Genomic DNA, 20574 nt, shown 5'->3' with positions numbered 1-20574 from the left:
GTGTTATCACTCCCACCACTAGCAGCCTATGAACAGCTGGTGTGATCGCCACTACCGACAAGCAAGGAGTAAGGGGGGAGGGCAATATTCGTTTTTTTGTAGCCATCCATAAAATCTATTTTTTTGTGGCTGCTATTCGATACAACAACCCAAAATCAGCAAAACCACCCATAATTTTGCTGTTTTTCGCCGTGAAATCTATTTCAAAAAATTCGCTTCGTCGAGTAACCTCTTATAAGCGACGTAGCCCCGACGACGGGTGGACGTTCGCACGACTTATGCACGACGTCGAAAATTTTATAGCATTGCCGGATTTTGCGGGTTGGGAACGGCTGAACATAATATTCGGGTATAATTTTAGAAACTAACAAACTAACTTCTTCTTTTTTATTTATTGATTAAATGTCATGTATGTATCCTACGTCTAAAAGGTATGGCGAATCATGAACTAATTCATTTTTTTGTTTTCTTTTTGAAAATATATGTATCACACTATCTACTTCCCGCACTTTTTCATGCAACGGCTATACTCAGCTTATAAATCTAAGACCCTGTACGGTTGGCGCTTTTCATCGCTACACAAAAACCCTCCCAAACAGTCTCCTTCGAATGTGCCCACACACATGCACACACTTCCTTCAATCCTCCAGCAGTGGTTCCGACACGTACCCGAGCTGCTGCAGCTCATCCACCACCTTTTCGTCCCGGCTCAAATGCTCCAGCCAGTACGTGTACGGATACTCCGGCTTCGTTCCACCGTACCGCTCGGGCAGCGCCTCCGGATCAATGTACTTGTGCAGCGAGGCCCGATCCGTACCGTGGAAGAACAGCCGCTGCCGCATCTTGTCCGTCAGCAGGGGTTTAAAGATTTGAAACGCCGTATCAAACACCCAGCCCTGGTTGACGATGTGTATCTGGCTCGTTCGCAGCGGCATACTGGTGGCCAGCAGGGCCAGCATCTTCTGGGCAACGGCAGGCGTCAGATTCCACGCGTGGTTCAGCGTAAGTCCCTCCAGATCCATAATCCCAATTCCGCCCAGCACCTGCGACTGTGGTTCGAGCGAACCGACCTCCAGCAGCAGCATCGTCGCCCGGAACAGATCCACAATCGGTATCTTGGACGGGCGCCACTTGCCAAACTTGAAGCAAATCACCCGCCGGCCCTCCTGATCGCGGTAGGGCGAGATCGAGATAATGTCGTCATCACCCAACGAACGCAGCGCCATCGGATTGACGTTCTCGTAGAACTCGGGATTGCTTTCCCGGAACGCGTAGTAGCGCACCATCAGGTTGTACGCATGGTGAACATTCCAGAACCGAGCGCGCAGAAACTTTACCAGATAGTCGTCGTCGATGCGGTGCGGAATGCATTCGCCCTTTTCTACAATGGTAATTGAAAAACCAATCGTCAGTGTCACTGGCACGAGCTGAGCCGGTACTTTTCCACACACTCTTACCATAAATCATATCACGCAGCTCCTCGATCATTAGGCTCGTTCGGTCCGGATCTTCGCCCTGCGTACGAGCGACCTCGGCCACCTTGGGTGGGAGCTGCCGCTCCATGTACAGCTGATGGATCACTCCCTCCGGTTCCGGCATTCTGCGCACGATCTGGGGACCCTGCCACAAACGACACGCTCTGTACTTTCGGGGCGGTATTAGGATTTGCTTTTTCACCTACAAATAAACACACACAAAGACACATTTTACAACACATTTTAGTATCGATTTTACAAAGATCAAGAGTAGGTTTTTTTCACAATAAAGCCGTTTAAATATCTCCTGAACCGAAACGACACACCACGGAGAGCCATTGCAAGCACACTAATTAATAGGCATTAAAACCAATATTAATTCGCGCTTGATTTCTCCGACGCGGTTAACCTTCATCATATTTCTTGCTTCGTGCACTGCAGACAAGATTATTTTTTCTGCAATCTATCTACACTTTAACCGATCCCAAGCACCAAGTAATTTGAATAACGTTTGCCACTACCATGTTGCTGCAGTTTATGCTGTCTCCCGTGTGCCTATGTTGCTGCGCTCGAAGCGTCCAAGAAATGCACCACGTTGCGTTCACACCGTCCGACGGCAAGCGACTGATCCGAGGGTGTTCGGCCCCATCCGACTTCCGAACAACGCCAGATCGATCGCACGCATTTTCTTTCCCTCACCCCTCGTATTACCCGTTTGCCCGATGGCGTTTGCCAGCAACAACACGTTGACCATTCGGCTTTCGCGGTCAATGACAAATTGGTCACACGCATACACACACACGCATGCACGCCTGACGTCTTGGTAGGGCTTTTTCCATCAAGAACCCACCCAGCGGTTGCAACCGGTAGCGCACCCACGGTCCGTTCACTGAACCGATCGCATATCGATGAACCTTCCCCCTCCCGCTCTAAGGGCTCGACATGCTCTGTGGAGAAGCTCACCTCACGCATTGAGGTAGTCTCTTGGGCAGTCTGCGAAGGTCTGCGCACATCCACAAATATAATAATCGGCAGTGTCGCCGGAAAAGGTGTACCCCCGGGTACGGTGACTTTCCGGTTATGGTCGACTGGAAGTTACACCGCGTCCGCGAGGGCGACCGTATGCAGCAGTGTGAAGTTACACCGCTGCGATTGCAAGGGCACGTTAGGCGCGCGAAGTTATCAATCAAATCTCGAAATATTTCCATTCAAAACTTTCCGAAGCCTGTGTTTGGGGGATGCTTTGTTGTTGTTTTTGGGGACTAGAATTTACGCAGCATCGATGATGAGATGGGACAGAAGCGATGTTCGCCGTCTACTGTACGCACACCGCGGCTTCAGATTACACGGTTCAATAACAAACAAATTGATGTGGGGAAGTGGACAGAAATGGCGTTGGTATTATGATAGGGTACTACTGCCTAGTTTTGTTGTCAACAACAATATTCCACCGTGCTTGTTTTGTTCATGCAAATCATCACCAGCAACACGCTCATCATGGCCTGTTCCAATGGCGGAACCGATGATGTTCAGTGTCGGGGTGGATGCCATACTTGGACGCCGATGGAGTTGTTGGGAAGGAGTTGAGGCACACAATATCTTCAGTTGTTTAAACACATTAAGCTACCTGTTCTTGGCTGCCTTTTTGGAGGAGAGTTCTTGTTCTATTGAATTTAACATCTTTTTGAGATAAATGATTCAAATATATAATATTTCAGCTCGTTTGATTCCTAGAGCCTTGAACTCCAATCCAAAATTGAAGAACGACAGTGTTCTAGCGAAGTTTTATACACTTAAATGTTTGTGAAACACCTTGTAACTTTTTGACTTTAGTTGTACGTTACATTTAGCTTATAAAATACACACAATTTACCTACCAATTGACAGACAAACTGAGTATTCAGCTCACGCAAAAGTGCTTGCAATTGTTTACGTGCAGCTGTACGTGATTTTCGACCACGTTTCGGCCAACTACGTGCTATGCTCAATGCCAATGGTACGATCACAGTTGCCAAGGCTTGCTTAAGAATGCCCAAGCGTTAAGCGTTATCAAACGTTAATGCATTAAATTCGATGTTATGTCTAAACAGCTGAAATGAAAACGATATAAATCGAAACAAAACGCAACCTCTCTTATCGACCAAAAATTTCCACACCCACTTAGAGGCGTCGTTCGATGATGATGACCTCTGCGTACGAAGATGACACCCGTCGATGACCCGCATATCACAGTATTTATCGCGCAATAAAACCGTAAATTTCTTCCACTCGATCCGGTCAGCCGGCATCCCAACCACCATTCCCTTCCTCCTCCTAATGACTACCCTAATGAGGCTATGATTTGTGACTAATCGCCACCCGACCCCCTCGATCGACCAGAGCGTGTTAGAGCGTGCTCTCGATCGTGAAACTGGTTTACAGGGCGTCTCAATGCATCTCGCATGGCTTTCTACTGCTAGATGCGTTCCGAAGTGGAACTCCCCACAAACACCACATAAAAAAACATGGCATGGTGCTTGAACTTGTACAGCAGTGTACGGCACAACCATCAGTTCCATCAAGGTGGTCCTGTTTGGCGACATTCTATCAATCAGTGGTGTATTTTTAGCTTCACGCAGCTTCCCCCCATGGCGCTAAGGATGTTGAACTGCAGTAACTCAGCACGGGTTGGATGGGTCATAAGGTCCTCTCCTCCTCCCCTACAGAGACACCAGTTTGACCTAATTTTTGGGAGGCTCGATAATCCAATAGAATATGAAAATGACTTAACGAACAAACTCCACATGGTCGGCTAGTGACCTTATAGGCCTGGTCCAGCTCACGTGTGTGCCGTATGCCGTTTGCATGCAGAGCATCTCATTACCCTCGGCTCAGCCAATCGATGTCACCCACCCACTCGCCGAGACAGGGGTCTCTCGCCCATTATTATTGCCAAGCCATACGATCAGTCACCAACAACAACAACAACAACAACTGCAATTATCACCCCTAAAGACACACGATCTTTCTCCGTTGTGCGCACTCGTTCGTGTGGCACCTACAACAGCAACAACAACAACTACGAAAACCTGCTCCCAATCTGGGCCAACTTGCAATGCAGTGAGATGCAAACGGTAAAACTGCAACTGTGAGAGTGTATGCCTGCATTAAATAACGGCAGATGCAGGCGATGCATGATGCGTAACGGAAAGGGCTCACACAGCTGATAACGTATAACAAACTACTACTCTGCTTGTTCAAAGCTAGAACAGAAGCTTATAATCTTTCTAATTCCCGCCCAGCAAGAGATCTCTGTGAAGTGTTCTTCTACAAGATAACAGCTAATAAGCGCAAAATGACGCACGATTTGAAGTGAATTTGTTGCCTGCAGTTTCGCGTGACGCTGCGTAAGAGGGACGTGGAATTCACTAAAATGCAACGCAGCAACAACCCTTTGGGCATTTGGGCGATGCATCATCATACCCAATCATTCCGGAAAGGGTCAATTTCGTAGATCGAACAGATCATGCGACCACCATCACCACGCTCTTGATTATCACAGCGCGATGGTCGCGTGTCCGTGTAACTTGTCCTGGCCGGGTTAAACAGGGTCGGAGGAAATTAGCTTCCCTCACGCTCAAAAGGAGCCGGCGGGGGTTCATTACATGCTGCTAACCAGGCACGCACCACTATCGATAATTCGATCAACCATTACACGCTGTTGGGGAGGAGATTGTTGATAGACCTCCCCCGTTTCCCGCTTTCCCATTCCATATCATCTAACTGGAAGAGATGTAAGTAAGGGCACGAGATATTCTAGCTGTAATTGTTGTTTGCGCATAATATGTAACACGTGGAACCTTACGACATCGGAATTCTTCGCACAGGAGCTTGCCTTCCAACTCCCAATGGGAGCTGGCTTTAGGGTAGCGACATTCATGCTTCCTCTTTTTAACACTTTTTCACACAAAATCCACCAACAATATAGCACGCGTTCACAAAACTTCTAGATGACTCTAGCTCCGTGTGTCCACTGCGAACTCAAGCGTGTGTACGAAGGCGAAGATCCAATCCTGAACTGGCTTACACCAGATGAACCAATTCTCCCGGCACACCTGGACTCGATTCAGCCAATTTCCTACATTCCCACACACACACACACTCGCTCTCTTCTCAAGAGCGATAACGAAACTTCGTAGCACCGCTCGCTTTCAAAACGGGTTTTGCACGAGAGCTTACCGGCCAAAAAGGTGGCCCTTTTTGCTCGTGATCCAGGTGTCATGTATCGGCGCGCAGCAGCAGTGTTGGAGGCGTTCACCTTTACAAACCCATCCCACGGCGTGCGGGCTTCAATTCCAAGGTCGCTTTGGTGTATGAAAGGTATGGCAATGTGCGCGCTTTACAACGGATTCTCCACCGACCTCCTAGGGCCGAGTCATTGACTGACTCTCTCGGTAGCTTTTGCTTGAAGGGAAAGAATGCAAAATAAAATGGGAGAATGGAACGCCACCGCAGCAGTCCTCCAGCAAGTCCTTCAGAGGATCACTTACAGTTTCCTGTTTTTTCTGGTCCAATGTGAGCTACAAACCCCTACTCAGAGAGTCAAAACAAAGAAAGGAAGTAGAGCAGAGTGTGATCAGGAATGACTCTGTAACGTACACCACACAACAGGCACGTACGATCGTCGATCGTCGCTGTAGTATATTCTGGATCATTTACAAACCAGATCGAAATGGAGCAAAACGAGCAGCTAAACACACAGAACGTTGAACTGCATGCTGAACACACGCCAATGTATGTGAGTCATCTTGAAGAGGTACTTCAACAAAGGAAACACCACGAGTTGGGGACGAGCGTTACCACTGACCTTAAACTTCGATGACTGTGAGGTCTCCGTTCCCACCGAATCGGGGAATGGGGTCCGGTCCCGTCAAACAATGGGACAGATACCATTCACCGCACCAACTACAATTACTTCCCTTTTTTGTTGTAAGCAGTGGATAAGATAACCTACGGTGGTACAGGTGGTACAAACAACAAGCGAAATGAACTGTTCTGTCCGCCAGATGACAGAATATTGAGCACGCGATCGCTCACACGAAATAAACACTCAAAAAGAACCTTGAGCTGAACTGCTTGAACTTTACTCCCCCGGAACCAGTGTCACACAATTGCTCCCTTGTGCGTGCCTGTAGAACAACGGCTAATGGAGTTACTCGCGTGGGAGTAGCGAACAGTCATCCCCATTCGTTCCCATCGCGGGTCACACTTAACGCTACGATCACGTTGCGACGCCAATTTTAGCTTGCGAAGTTGTCTCGAGACCAAGCGATGCTTCAAAGTTGTCAATCTTAAACGGGAGAAGTGCTGCATTGTTTTGTATTCTAGCACCAAATGACCCACCGTGTACATCAACAATTGCTTCTATTTCCCAGACTAGGTGGAGGAAAATAGAACCCAACCCCCCGTTTTATGCAGAGGTTAATAGCTTTAGCCCAGTCGGTCCGGCTGAAGTGCGGTGCGGGTGAGAAACTGATCGGTTTGGTGATCTCCACCGTACACCAGAGACCTCACTCCGCCCTAAGAACCCTAGCAGCAGTTTTTCTGTGTTGAATACATCCATTAGTAGGGATATAGAATGTAACGAGCTGTGCTGTTCTTTAATATCCGACTAACCGCCCATTAACTCGAGCTCATTTTTTCAAACGACGTGAGACGCGTGCCTTACCTTCTACACTGAGAATCGATTGCTTAAATGCTCCTAACGGGCGGCCTGCCGCCCTTATCCAGTCTTGCAATCTTCACCCCTCGGGGCTGTCGATAAACGTGCCAATAAACCAAGCTTTTGATTGAAAGGTGCGGTATAGGACAATGTTTTTGAACCTCCAACGGTAAAGCAGCTGTTAGTTATTGACATTTTGAGTGTGCTACGCTGCAAGAGCACGACGAAGCTCCACCAAATTGGGTCACCTCCCTCATCAAACTTGCAGCCGGCCGACTGCGAAGCCTCTGAAGTGGTCGCACGTTTGGCACGTTTGTTTAACCACTAACGGCGCTTTAGTTCACACAGTGACGAGATTTAAATGGACGTACTCCACCACACTAAGTGGAGAACCTTGCGACAAGGGGAAGAGCAAAAACTAATCACAGTATAAGTACGCCGTAAAATTAGTAAACATCGTAAAATTGATATATGAATAGTGGTACTTGTTATGCATCATTAAAACAAAAATCTCCACAAGTCATTCCAGGAAGTTTGAAGGATGCTTCAATCATTTGTAGGAATTTTGTTTGCCCTCTTTTTTCGACTCCTTTCCGCTGTCGTTCACTCACACGCGCTCCTCATCAAGCGTGGTGACTTGCGCAAATAGTGTGTGTGATACGCCAAGTCGTTGTTATCCAGGTTTTCACGGCTTGCTATAAGCTGGTTTTTGTTGCTTCATTTGCTCTTGAGCTAAATGTTGTTTTTTGCGCAAATCTTTAGAGTAAATCACGCACAAAACAAAACAGCACAACGATAAAAACGGCACTACTTTGCATGGGCTAAACATGTGTCCACCGAAACGTACGCATCGAGAATATTAAATTGAAGAAAAAGCTGTGAGACTGTTGCTTGAAGTAGCTTGTTTTGAAGAGGGACATGCTATACGATCACAGATATGTGATATTTGCCAAGAAATCTAGCAGTCAACCAACTCGGTGTTTTGCTAAAGAAACAGAAGTTCATTCACTCCACCATAAAAAAGTGCTACCAATTAACACATAATTTTATTGCAGGCCCTTTTCTCGCGTACACGAACAAACCGATCAAGGAAGTGGAAGATCATCCTCCACAGCGCATCGAGCAGCAACAATCGAGCCTCCGAGGAACTCCGACATGCGTACTGCTTCTCGAACAATTCCGCATTTACAAAACTGTTACATTGGAACCGCCACCGGTTGGAACCTTCACTTTCACGATCGATGTCACCTGAAGGTAGCCCACCAGGCTCCGGGTGCCGGCGCTACCACCATGCCCCAACGTTCCAAGTTCAACCGAACAGTACAGATGTACTGTATTGGGTGAAGGGGGGTGGGAAGGAACTGGAAAACATTGCAAGCAATTCTATGTGGAACTATAAATATTCAATCTCAAGGACTGCACGGACGTCACCAGACGGCGAACTGTTCGCAAAAGGCAACTCTATTAGTGGCAGCAGCCCATCAAGGGAAGCTGCGAGAAAAGTGTCGTAATTGATGTTATCTCATACACACACACACACACAGTACCATCTCCAGTACCTCTCCACAAATCGGAATGTTTTCCAAGTTTCTCCTCCTTTTTACAATTGCTTCAAATTCCAATCCCACAACCACGTCACTGTCGCATGCTGACTTGGGTTCCATTATCGGCCATTTGTCTACCAATAATTGTTGCGGTTAACGAAGGCAGTAAACAACTTCTGGGCACTTGATCGATTGTGCCCAGAACTAATCCACCTGGACACCCTCTAGGGGGGAGGCCGTTCAACAAGACGCACATTCGAAATCAGTACAAGGCTCAAAGCACTCGTGCACACTGGAGGTCACTCTTCTAGTGATAATCCTTATCAGTAATGTTTTTGCCTACACTTCTTGCCACTGTTAGTTCCTGCGTCGTAATGACCTACGATAGACATTTGCTCACAAGCGGTAGTGGAACATGATACGGTTTCTTGCGTAAATATCACCGTACCTCTCAAATGTCCGTCTCCTTATATGCAAGAATTGCTGCTGTGTAATCCGATCGTGCCTCGAAAAGCCCGTGTCCTTTTCCGATCTCGCGCTTATGTGTCTCACCCGATGCACCGTCCGTTGATGACTGATGCAAGCCACGCCGATTCTTTGCTTTCTCACCACCACTGCCACCCAGGAAGCTCTCCCAGCAGCATAAAGTCACGATCTATGTCGACGCGAGACGAAGCATACGCTATCGGAACAAAGCGAACCACCCTGGAATGCAACAAAGAACTCCCCACACAAACACACAGACAGAAGTCCCGAACGCTCCGCACACAATGCTCCACACCAATGTTACGGCAGTGTCTCCCGAGCACGAACCTTGGAGTACTTGCTCTCCCTCCCTGTTCTGTTCTTGGCACGCCAACGTTCTGGCTCGACGCGTCAACGCTAACTGAACGCACTCGCGCGAGCGGTTTGTTGCGCCTCTCGGGGTTGATTATTACGTGTGCGCGCGGCGAGTGCTCACATCCGCCGGACTTGCCCGCCAATACCTCCTCCTCCCCGCGGCGTGTCCCCCCGGATGAGATACCCCATCACAACACAGCTCCGACGACGACGACGACGGCGACGGGAAGAGGCGTTTAACCCTTCGCGCCGTTGAATGCCGCCATCGGGGTGCTGTTGTTGTTTTGTTTACTGCTGCCATTCCAGTTCTTCCATTTGCGGGAGAACATGTTGCAACATGGAGCAATAACAAAAAAAAGAACTGTGCGAGATGTTCAAGCGACTTTTTGCTGGCCCAACCGTATGTACACAACTTGAGAGTAGGAGGAGACTGTACACCTTCTTGCAGAGGAGATGATAGGCACGCACATAGGCAACTCGCAAGAATGAACAGATCACAAGAATGGTAAGGGAGTAACACAAAAAAACGATTCTTCCTTTAAACGCTCCGTCACCATTCGCTTTAAGCTATTAAACGTATCACTGTGCTGTCGTTGCCTACGACAGCTTCTAAAGGTGTGATACGTCCAACATACCAACGACGGTCTTCCATCCTACCAACCAAATTCAGCGACCATTTATCGCCAGAATCTAATGTCCAGGGCCACAATTATTAAAAACGTGTAATTAGTAACGGAGAGAAACGAATAAAACTTGTTCGGCCCAGGACAGCATAAGCATACCCTCGGTCACGCTCCCTCGCCGCAGATCGTCGTCGCGCGGTAGAACAATTTGCTTGCCCGGTGATGGTTGCGGTGCTGTAGTCATTATCGATTGATCGCGCCGGACCGTGGGGGCAAATTATCGGGCTCCCTCAATCGCAGGGCGCGTATGAGAAGGTGGGTGGGTCGGTCCAGTGCATGACGAACATAATTGAATGGCTAACTTCATAACGGACGCTAACCCCACGAAACCAGGGGGGTGTTGTGATTGGGAGCCGTGTGTCCTTGACCAGTGTTCTGTGTAACCTACAAGAGAGATCGACGTTGGCACTCGCGTGTTTGCTAATTCTTGAGCGAAAGAAGATATAGTTGACAGATACGGTTTAGTGGAAAACAAGTATTATTTACCTTGTGGTGTGTATAGGTTTCCTCCGCGCTAAGATTAGCTGCCATAAATTGCTGACTGCTTTCACAAGGATCCACGACATTGTTTCGTTAAACATTTCTTTTCTTTTCTATATCCAACACACGATTCGCCACCGGTTGATGTTTGATTCCATTTTCAAAAAGAGACTTCTTTATTATCTTCCTGCATTGTTTGCTTTCGTGTTCGGTTTTTTTCTTTGTTTTACTTCACTTTCGCAATGCTTTCTTTTTTCTTTTTCGTCAAATTATTGAAAATGAATGAGAAATTTTACGGAGAGACAAAAAAAAACAGTACGAAAACTGGTTAACTAATACAATTCCAAAAATTGCAAACGAAATGTTTCAAAACCAAAATAATATCCAGTAACAAGTGTTATGCACTAGTAGTATTATCATTGAAGGAGGTGTGTTTGTTTATCGTCTGTTTTGATTAGATGAAGAGTAGCTACGTGTTCCTGTCTAGTAGCGGGGCGGGGGATGATGACGGTGTGGAACAGCTAAGCTTGACTTTGACGTTGGCGAGTGTCTCATTTTCTTTTTTTTTTGTATCCTCCTCAATTATTCTCTTTTTTTGTTTGTAACTGTTCCCTCTCTCATTTCCTTTTTATAGAGTCGCAATTTTAAATGCACCAAACAATGCGAAAACATCTTCCAAAGCAATGCACGTGAAAGTGGAACCGTTTAGTAATTGGAGGAAAAGAAAGGGCTTATTTCAAAAAGAAAAAACAAATCAAAATCAATTCATTCGTCGGCATCATTCGAATATCCTACTAACAACACACACTGTCTTCGCGTTGAATGCAAAACCGTTAATCACTTAGCTTAGCCGTTAGGGTTGAACCAACGCAAATGAAATGAGCAACAAATATAAGAAATGCATCATTCCGAGTTAAAAAAAAAACAAACGAATAGAAGAAACCTTGCTTTCGATTAATACAATAATGATCGATCGAGCTTCAAAAAACAATCGTAAAGTAACAATATTCCATACGGTAGTGTATATATCATTGTCGCCCTTCTTCCGAGCGCTATCCGTGTGTGTATGTGTGTTTTGCAAGTGTGTTAGTGCGTTCTTTTCTGTACTTTTGCGGTTTCTCTGTTTCCCTTCCTCACTTTTTTTTTTGGCTATATAGCTCTTCCTGCCCACTAGCCAATTGCTTACAATGTAAATCTCGCTGCTACTGCTACTACTACTGCAGCTTCACCTATAATCTTCCCCACTCTATCTCTCTCTCTCTAGCTCTTTCTTTTGCTCTTGATTTGCGTTGCTTTGCTTCGCGTGTGTTTCCTTTGCGTTGGGGACACGATGGGGGAAAATTATTCAAAAGTAAAAAGGAAGAAAAAACAAACAATCAAAAACTTCATTTAACAGGCGGCGACTTTAAAAGTTCTCTTCGGCTGGCGGCGCGGGGTGTTCAGAAGGGAGATGCTCTTATTGTGTATAACGCGCGCTTTGTTTCTCTCTCTTTCTGTATATCTCTACATCCCGTTTACATTAATAAATGTCCTTTTTCTTGTATCACTCTGCACATATTTGTTTTTATTTTTTTTTTGCGGCTGCTTAACTGTTCCTTGCTGCCGTTTATTCTTCATACCGATTCCGGTTCCGGTGATTGCTTCGAAATATCATACCCTTCCATCTTTCTAGCTCGTTCTATCTGCCTCTGTCTGTTCCGGTTCAGCAGTACTCTATATGTGGCTGGACATATTTATCCATAACTGCACGCACATTCCACACACACACGCACGCGCGCGTGCACACACACACATACAGTGCACTCCTCTTGTCCCGGTTACAGTGTTACATTATCAAGTTTAATATTATTGTTCCTGATGCGTATTAGCTGCTGCGTGGTGATACTCTTCTCCCGACTCCTCTTCCTGTCTGGCAACCACGTACGAGAGGGGAGCTCTCGTCCCGTCTCGTTCTTCCTATATGCGCCCCCCACACACACACACGCACGCACACACTCATACACTTTCGTTACGCTACACGCGTGTCGCGCTACATTCAGTCCACGTGGCGCGCGCACACGCTGGGCACCATATTTATGTTTGCCGTCTGATTTTGTATTGGTTGGTTAGTAGTGTTGTAGCCTTATAAGGTTTACCTCAGTGCACAGCCCGGCAACTGGCATTGAATGAAGGTTTCGATTTGCATTGTGGTGTTGTTGTTTTTGTTTTGTTTTTTCATCATTTACTTGCTACTGAGAGTTTTGTTGCTCGCCTTTAGAAGCGATTGCTGCGCATTACGTTATTAGGTTTCTGGTATGTTCATTCGAACCCGCAGGACACTTGCTTTTGCGTGATTGCGGCTGCGAATTGCATATCAAACTGGCTGGCTGGGTGCCATCCTATCCTGTTTCATTTTTCTCCTGTCCAGCATTTGTATATCCACCAATATAGCGTGTGCTCATCAGTCCGTTGGAGTTGCCCTATTTGGAAGGAAGCTGACGAGGGGGAGGGGTGGGGATGTTGGGTGTAAAAAATGCCTGTACACATGGGTTTGCGGTTCCCTCCTAAAAGGGGAGCTGTGGTACGCGTCGTCTGCTAATGCTGCTGGACAGAGGCTAATTCGCTGGCTTGTTCACATTTGTTTTGTTTATGCTCTACTGCTTTGTTTCTCTTTCCTTGTGTGTATATTCGATTGCGATTGGTTCTGCGATTTTTGTCTGTAAGTGTATATGCGTGTTTTTGTTTGTTTTTACTTTACTTTGCGCAAATATAGCTATAATACGGGGTTTAGTTGAAGCTTGCGGTCTCTTCTACGCACACTCCTCCCCTTCTACTCTCTTTTTCTCGCTTCCTCTTCCTAGTAATGGCAGAATCGTATTGGTACAGTCTAGTTTCGGGGAGTTCAATTCCACCCATCTCCAACCCAAAGCGGCAGGGTTCGTGGCAACAACGAGAGGTAAGAGAGATTTTGAGAATGCGTAAGAAGAAGTAGGAGCCGAACATACACACACACACGCATACCGCCAACAGGAGAAAAGGGGGAAGAGAAAGCGACAGATTAACAATAAGAACCTCGAACAAGATTGTCCGCGAAACGGCATTTTGGGTTAAGCACGGTCGTAGGTTAAACGGATTTGCTTCAATATGCGTTTGAACGGTGCGTAGCGCAACAACGAGCGGAAAGTGGTGGCGCGTTGTGGTTTGCGTGTGTCTGCAATGGCTGTAACAGTGTGGTGTTGTGTAGGTATGTGTGTACGCGCGCGTGTGTAGGTGTGTGTCGTGAGTGTATGCGTGGTGTATTTGTGTGTACGGTCGCGGTATGTTTGGATGATTAAAGGACACTGTTTCTTTGCTTCTTCTCTTTTCTTCTTCTTCTTCTTCTTCTTCGCTGCCCAATCAAACGAGATGTTCGTGAGTCGTCGGGTTGCATTAGAAGGGGGGGGGCTTGGTCACATTTTACTCCACAACCTTCAGCACCTTTCCGATAGCGATAGTTTTATCTGCGAAGAGAAGAGAGAGAGAGAGAGAGAGAGAGAGAGAGAGAGAGAGAGAGAGAGAAAATGAGAAAAACGGTTCTAAAATGCTCTCGGACCCTTATTCCACACTTACTTTCATCTCGAAGCGTGAAGCGACCCATCTGGGGGAATAGTTTAAACTGCTCTAAGCATATCAATCCGGAGCATTCAATCCTCATAATGGCGACCTGATCCTGCTTTACGAAGCGCGGCCTTGTCTTGGATTTTTCCCCCGTCTTCTTATCAACTAAACAAATAAGAGCCTGGAGAGAAAAAAGGGAACACCCACACACACGTGAGTATGGTCAGACATTTGGGACACACAGCAAGCGCATGAACTAACCTTAACAGTAATTTCCTCAGCGGCACAGTGTATATGCATCACGGCCGAGTATCCTGCACAAATGATTGACTTGTGTTCTAGGATGACCACCTGTGCGTCGAAAATCTTGCCCGTCTTGATCGGATTGGAAGCGTCGCACAGGACAAATCCGGGCGAGACGTCCTCCTCTTCTATGCCCTAGGGGAGGAATGAAAGCGACAGAGAGAAAGCAAAAAAAAAAGATTAAAGTAAAATAAGCTCAGGATGGCAACACGTGCGATCACCGCCAACACTTACCTTTACTTTGATTTTCACATTTTCGCCTGGCCCCACCGACGTTACCTCCTCGTCGTCCGACCACAGCTGATCGACGCACACTTGCGTCTGTAGGAAAAAAAGGGATAGGAAATGCATAAGAAGCATTTCAAATTGTACGCCTTCCGCACCAGCAACGCCTCCCCGGCTGCATACTCACTCTATTAGGCATCACTAGCAAGTTCGTGCCCTTCTTTGCCACGCCCGATTCCACCTTGCCCATCAGCACCGTGCCCATGTCCTTGTACTTGTCGACGATTGGCATGATGAACGGGCCGTCCGTTTTGCGGTTGAGCGACGGCAGCTCGTCAATGAACGGAATAAAGGCCGGCCCCTGGTACCACGGGCACGTGGACGCATCGATTGGCTCCCGCAGTCCCTGTCCGGTAATGCCCGAAACCGGCATGAACGTAAGATCCTTCAGTGGATTAAATCTGCCAATGGAAGAGAACGGAAGAACAAACATCGTGACCAAATGGGGACAATTTTCCACCCGCCTCTCACACAACCTTACCCTAGTTTCTTGAGGTATGGTAAGATTTTGTCTTTGCATTCGTTGTAGCGCTCAAGGTCCCAGTTGACCGTCGGGTCGTCCATCTTGTTCACCAGCACGACCAGATGCTTGACGCCGGCCGTCTTCGCCAGCATCGCGTGCTCCCGCGTCTGCCCGCCCCGATCGAACCCGGTCTCGAACTCGCCCTTGCGCGCCGAGATGACCAGCACGGCCAGGTCGGCCTGGGCCGCACCGCCAATCATGTTCGGCACGAAGCTCTTGTGCCCGGGTGCATCGAGGATGGTGAAATGTTTCTTCTCAGTCTCAAAATAGGCACGACCAACTTCCACCGTCTTTCCCTTGTCACGTTCTGTGCGGGGGGGGGAGGAGTACAAGGAAACACACACATTTTAAGCATCATTGCAGTCTTTGCGATGCGCCAAGTCAAACAACAACAACAATCGTACCTTCCTGATTCGTGTCGAGCGCCCACGATAAGTACCAGCTTTCTCGCGACTTTTCGCGCGCCTCCCGTTCGTACTTTTCGAGCGTTCGTTTGTCCACCATGCCGGTGAGTGACATGATCTGTCCGCCGATCGTAGATTTACCCGCATCTGGAAGACACACGAAAGAACAAATCGTTAAATAAAAGCGCTCCTGGTGAAAAACAACGATATTGGCTTCCTTCCCCGACGCCACCCGTTACACCTACCGACATGACCGATGAACACCACGTTCACGTGTTCCTTTTTGCTTCGGCTTTCCTCCACCTTCGGGGGCTTCTTTTTCGACACCTTCGGTGCCGTCTCGCCGTCCGCCTCGACATCGTCCAATTCCATTTCCTCATCTTCCGGCGTCAGGATCGAGTCCTCCTCCGCGTCCCAGCTGTCCAGTGGTTCACTTTCTAGATGGAGAAAAGGCACAGAAAAGCATATTAATAGAAAAAAGGGAAAAAACAACACCTACAAATGGGTGAAATAAAGAGAGCAGGCAAGCACCCACCCGCGCGGGATGGTAAACATTGCGACTGAAGTGCGTCAAACCACCCACTGGGGTTCATCTGCTTCGTGCCCGCCATACCGGGTAGGTTGGTTTGGCAAGTAACAAACAAACAAACACACACACACACACACACACACACACACACACACACACACACACACACACACACACACACACACACACACACACACACACACACACACACACACACACACAGACACACACACACACACACACACACACACACACACACACACACACACACACACACACACACACACACACACACACACACACACACACACACACACACACACACACACACACACACACACACACACACACACACACACACACACACACACACACACACACACACACACACACACACACACACACACACACACACACACACACACACACACACACACACACACACACACACACACACACACACACACACACACACACACACACACACACACACACACACACACACACACACACACACACACACACACACACACACACACACACACACACACACACACACACACACACACACACACACACACACACACACACACACACACACACACACACACACACACACACACACACACACACACACACACACACACACACGCACACAGCTACCAACAAACAATTAATATCATGCTGTCTGGCGCGTCCTAATTGGGTCGCCAGTCTGCAGTGGAGCAGTTCGGACAGCTTGAAATTGATTCATTCTCTGCCTTGCAGGACCACAAACACGCACATAGGACGTATTTTTCCTATTTTAAAAACGCATTTATAGCGTCTTTCCTCTTTTCGGGTACAGGGGGGAAGAACTCTAATCGCAAAAAAAACAAAGCTTCTTCCTTCACATGAATGCAGCGCCGGTTTCAAAACTACGGTCACCGTCCGGAATTGAGGTCACGAAGCAGGACAGTGGGCACTAATGGGGTTGCCACGTGGGTGTGAGTGGTTTGATAGGAACAGGACACGCGGTGGTGTCGGTGTGTGGCATATGGCATCGATTTTTATTCAATCAGTAGCTAAAACACCACAAAAACACACAGCCACACACACACACACACCTTGCTACCAAAACTTTGCACACGTTGGTGGGGGTGTTGGCGGCAGTGGGAGAGTGTGGCCGAATGAAAGCACTCCCGCAAACGAGGAACTCCGTTCCGAAGACGCAGCCCTTTCGACTTCCCACGGTGTTCAGTTGAATGATTAATGTGGAAAGCGGGCGAGAAGTGGGCCACACAGACACACACACACTCACACAGTGCTGCAGATGAAGATACGACATGCACAAAGGATTACCATTGTATAGAGCAGCAAGAACAGTAAAGAGTTAAGCCGATTGCTCCTTGCAGTGGCAAACGTCACGATGGGTTAACTTTTGTCCTTTCGCTCAATTCGTCACAATTTGCAAAAGTCAAGGCAGCCGCAGCAGCAGGTAGTGTATACAGGACAAAGCATAGAATTTAAGCCACCTACTGATGACATCATCGGGTCAGGGTGGACCATGTCGTGCCGCCGAAACCATTCGAAGGTTCCCGGGCAAGCCCTTTTAATGAAATTTCGTCACGCTAATGGTTCGAGTGTTGAGGATTGCGGTTTTGAAGGGTTTTGCTGATCTGTACTACAATTTAGTGACAATTTTGTCCCATTCTTCTCTACTATCAATCCCTATCCCTGTTTCTTAAGCTACTACAGAGAGCCTGCTTTACGCCTTATTTCGGCACAATTGCCCTTAAGACGTGTTTTGACATATTTTCCAATGCTGCATTCAAGCATGCTTTCTGTGCGCGATGATTCATCGTTCCTTAGTAGGCTCAAAAAACTGCACACGGAGAGAAAGAGAGCCTATTCGTCTGCTGGAGAGCACGAAACGGGTCCGTGTCCGTCAAAGGTGGGTCATCGCATGGATGACTGCAGAAAACAACAAACTGGCGCCTCCAACATTGGGACCTTAGAAGTGTTTAAGCGCCACCGCCCATTGAACGGGGCAGAAGCGTGTGCCCATTCATAAAAGTGCACACGGTGAAGGTTCCACCCTCCCTGTAACGTAGGGGGTGGTGAAAAGGGGGATGCAGATGGAAACGCCACCCAGCATGGGACGGACATAGCCGGTACAGGCGGTGTTTCCCGATCCGTCGGTGTGCAACTTGGACAAATTGTGTATGTGTGACGGAAGCTCGTTTGACACATCACCGGTGAGCGAGCGAGAAGGCACGAGTGTAGGTCGCTCTTTGCGCTCTCCTCCTTCGTACGGTTGGGAACGGAACGTCACCGTCTGTTTCACCGCCCCATCGATGGTTCCTTTGATCGTTTCTCCTTTTGGTGTGGAACATTTTTTCAACCCCTCCTTGTCTGGCCGAGCGACACATTCTAACAAACCGGAGGAGCACAGCCGGGTTACGGTCAAACGTATCTGCGGCATTGCTTCTTGTCATTACCATTGTTTTCTGGCATCTGCACCGGATCGGCGTCCCTTTCCATCGGTGTCGGGGCCGACGAAGATGGCGGCGTCGGTGTGGCAGCGGTGGACGTCGGAGTGGTGGCACCGCCACCACCGCCACCGCCGCCGCCTCCGCCGCCTCCGCCGCTGCTGCTTCCGGCGCTCGACGTGGCGGACGATGCGGTCGCCGGCAGTGCGGTGGCCGCGGCCGGGGCCGTCGGCGAGCCCGCCGGCGATGTGCCGGATGGGGCGGCAGTCGCCGCCGCCGCCGTCTGCACCGCTGCCGGTGCGGGCGAGAATTTGCCCGGCACGAACTCCATCGCGTTCACGTTCAGCGTGCTCAGCTTCTTCGCCACCTCGTTGCTATCGCTATCCTGTGCCATTTTTGCCAACCGCTCACTCACTTCTATATATTCACTGCCACTCACTTCCACTCGTGTACACGCACGCACGGTCGAGTCTCACACGTAACACAGTGCTTTAGCCGGGTTAAGCCGCGCCGGACGGGGGGGAGGGAGGCGAGGGAGAGCAGGTTTCCCTGTGATGAAAGTGCACTTTGCGTTGCCTTTCTTGGGCGGCGGCGGTGGGATGCGGGATGTGAAGGTGCTTGTCTTGCACCGGAATTTCACTTTACCCACACACACACACACACACGCACGTACGCACTTATAGCTCCGCACACATACACTGGCGCGCGCGAAACGGTGGTGCGTGTGCAACGTAACCTGAGCGCTCTCGAAGCGCGACAGACGAACAGTCGTGCAGGGTGTGTGAGTAAGAGAGAGGGAGGAGAGCACACTCTCTACGGCGGAACCGAAACTCGGAAACGGAAGCAAACGGAAACACCGTAGAAAACCCGCGACGGCAGGATACCGGAGAACAGGCGCACACACGTTCGGTGTCTTTCTTCCTTACGGTCGGGTGTTCTCCAACACACCAGTCAGCCCCACAGCGAAACGCGGCACACACACATACACATTGGCCGAACGTGCGAGACCGATCAAGCAAGACCCGCCGACGTGGTACGTTTTTCGCGGACGGGAGGAGGGCACTAACGCAAAAAAGGAATAAAACCGAGGAAAACTAATCGGCCAAAAAACCTAGAGAACGTAACACTGCGCCTAGGGGACACGCGGGCAGCGGTTTCGACCACTTCCTGGACGCTCCAGCTTTCGCTCGCTTCGGGGCAGGGTGCAGAAAATCTCGAAAAATTTCGCTGCAACCACGCGCTTCCACTTTGCAACCAATGAAAGGGGGGAGGTCTTTTTTGTTCTTGTCTTTCGACGTGCGACAGTGTCACAAGGTGCATTGCAGCAAGGTGTGCGGCAGTGTCAAAATTTGACGTGCCGACACAGTAGAAGCCGCCTGGCTGGGCAAATCGTGTCAAAGGTGGGTTATTATTTAAAGTTGAGGGGAAATTTCCGTTAGAACACATGCGCAGGAGTGAAAAAGCCCAATCGAACGCGTGGCGATATAATAAATGTTTTACAAAAAGAGTAGAAACAATGGTATTCTATATCAGCACAATTTGATTGAATCATTCCATTTTAGAGATCGTGATGTTCATGGAATTAATATTCGTTTTGCGGAAAAGAAAACAAACGAGGCACGACGGATGCTTTAAATATGTGCATAAATGAATACTCACACTGATATATGTTAGATGAAGATGATAAAAAATATCTTTAATAACTTGTTTTACTGCTGGAAATAATTTTGCTTTTGACGATTTCGCTTTCAAATAATGAA

The 20574-nt window shown here is 48.3% G+C and overlaps 2 protein-coding genes across 6 annotated transcripts; both read right to left on the bottom strand.

Moving 5' to 3' along the window:
- Nucleotides 1–373: 373 nt before the first annotated feature.
- LOC120958437 (alpha-tocopherol transfer protein-like) lies at nt 374–10789 on the bottom strand. 5 transcript variants are annotated; one of them, XM_049608760.1, is made up of 3 exons: nt 10730–10789; nt 1458–1677; nt 374–1381 (listed from the first exon to the last, which is right to left on the bottom strand). In XM_049608760.1, exons 1-3 carry the CDS (start codon nt 10772–10774, stop codon nt 639–641), a joined length of 1008 nt encoding a protein of 335 aa, XP_049464717.1. In that variant the 5' UTR covers nt 10775–10789; the 3' UTR covers nt 374–638. The 5 variants fall into 5 exon arrangements, with proteins under 5 accessions (XP_049464717.1, XP_049464720.1, XP_049464719.1 ...); XM_049608763.1 differs by lacking the exon at nt 10730–10789 and adding an exon at nt 9534–9641; XM_049608762.1 differs by lacking the exon at nt 10730–10789 and adding an exon at nt 9169–9635.
- A 75-nt stretch (nt 10790–10864) lies between these two features.
- On the bottom strand, nt 10865–20105 carry LOC120958434 (eukaryotic peptide chain release factor GTP-binding subunit ERF3A). Its single transcript, XM_040381257.2, has 9 exons — nt 18824–20105; nt 16060–16251; nt 15815–15961; nt 15369–15717; nt 15015–15288; nt 14837–14923; nt 14561–14737; nt 14312–14480; nt 10865–14202 (listed from the first exon to the last, which is right to left on the bottom strand). Exons 1-9 carry the CDS (start codon nt 19206–19208, stop codon nt 14159–14161), a joined length of 1824 nt encoding a protein of 607 aa, XP_040237191.1. The 5' UTR covers nt 19209–20105; the 3' UTR covers nt 10865–14158.
- Between the last annotated feature and the right edge of the window lie 469 nt (nt 20106–20574).

Source organism: Anopheles coluzzii, chromosome 3 (assembly GCF_943734685.1).
Source record: "Anopheles coluzzii chromosome 3, AcolN3, whole genome shotgun sequence".
Classification (NCBI taxonomy): domain Eukaryota; kingdom Metazoa; phylum Arthropoda; class Insecta; order Diptera; family Culicidae; genus Anopheles; species Anopheles coluzzii.
The sequence above is the reverse complement of the archived record's forward strand: the minus strand, read 5'-3'. Positions and strand labels throughout refer to the sequence as shown.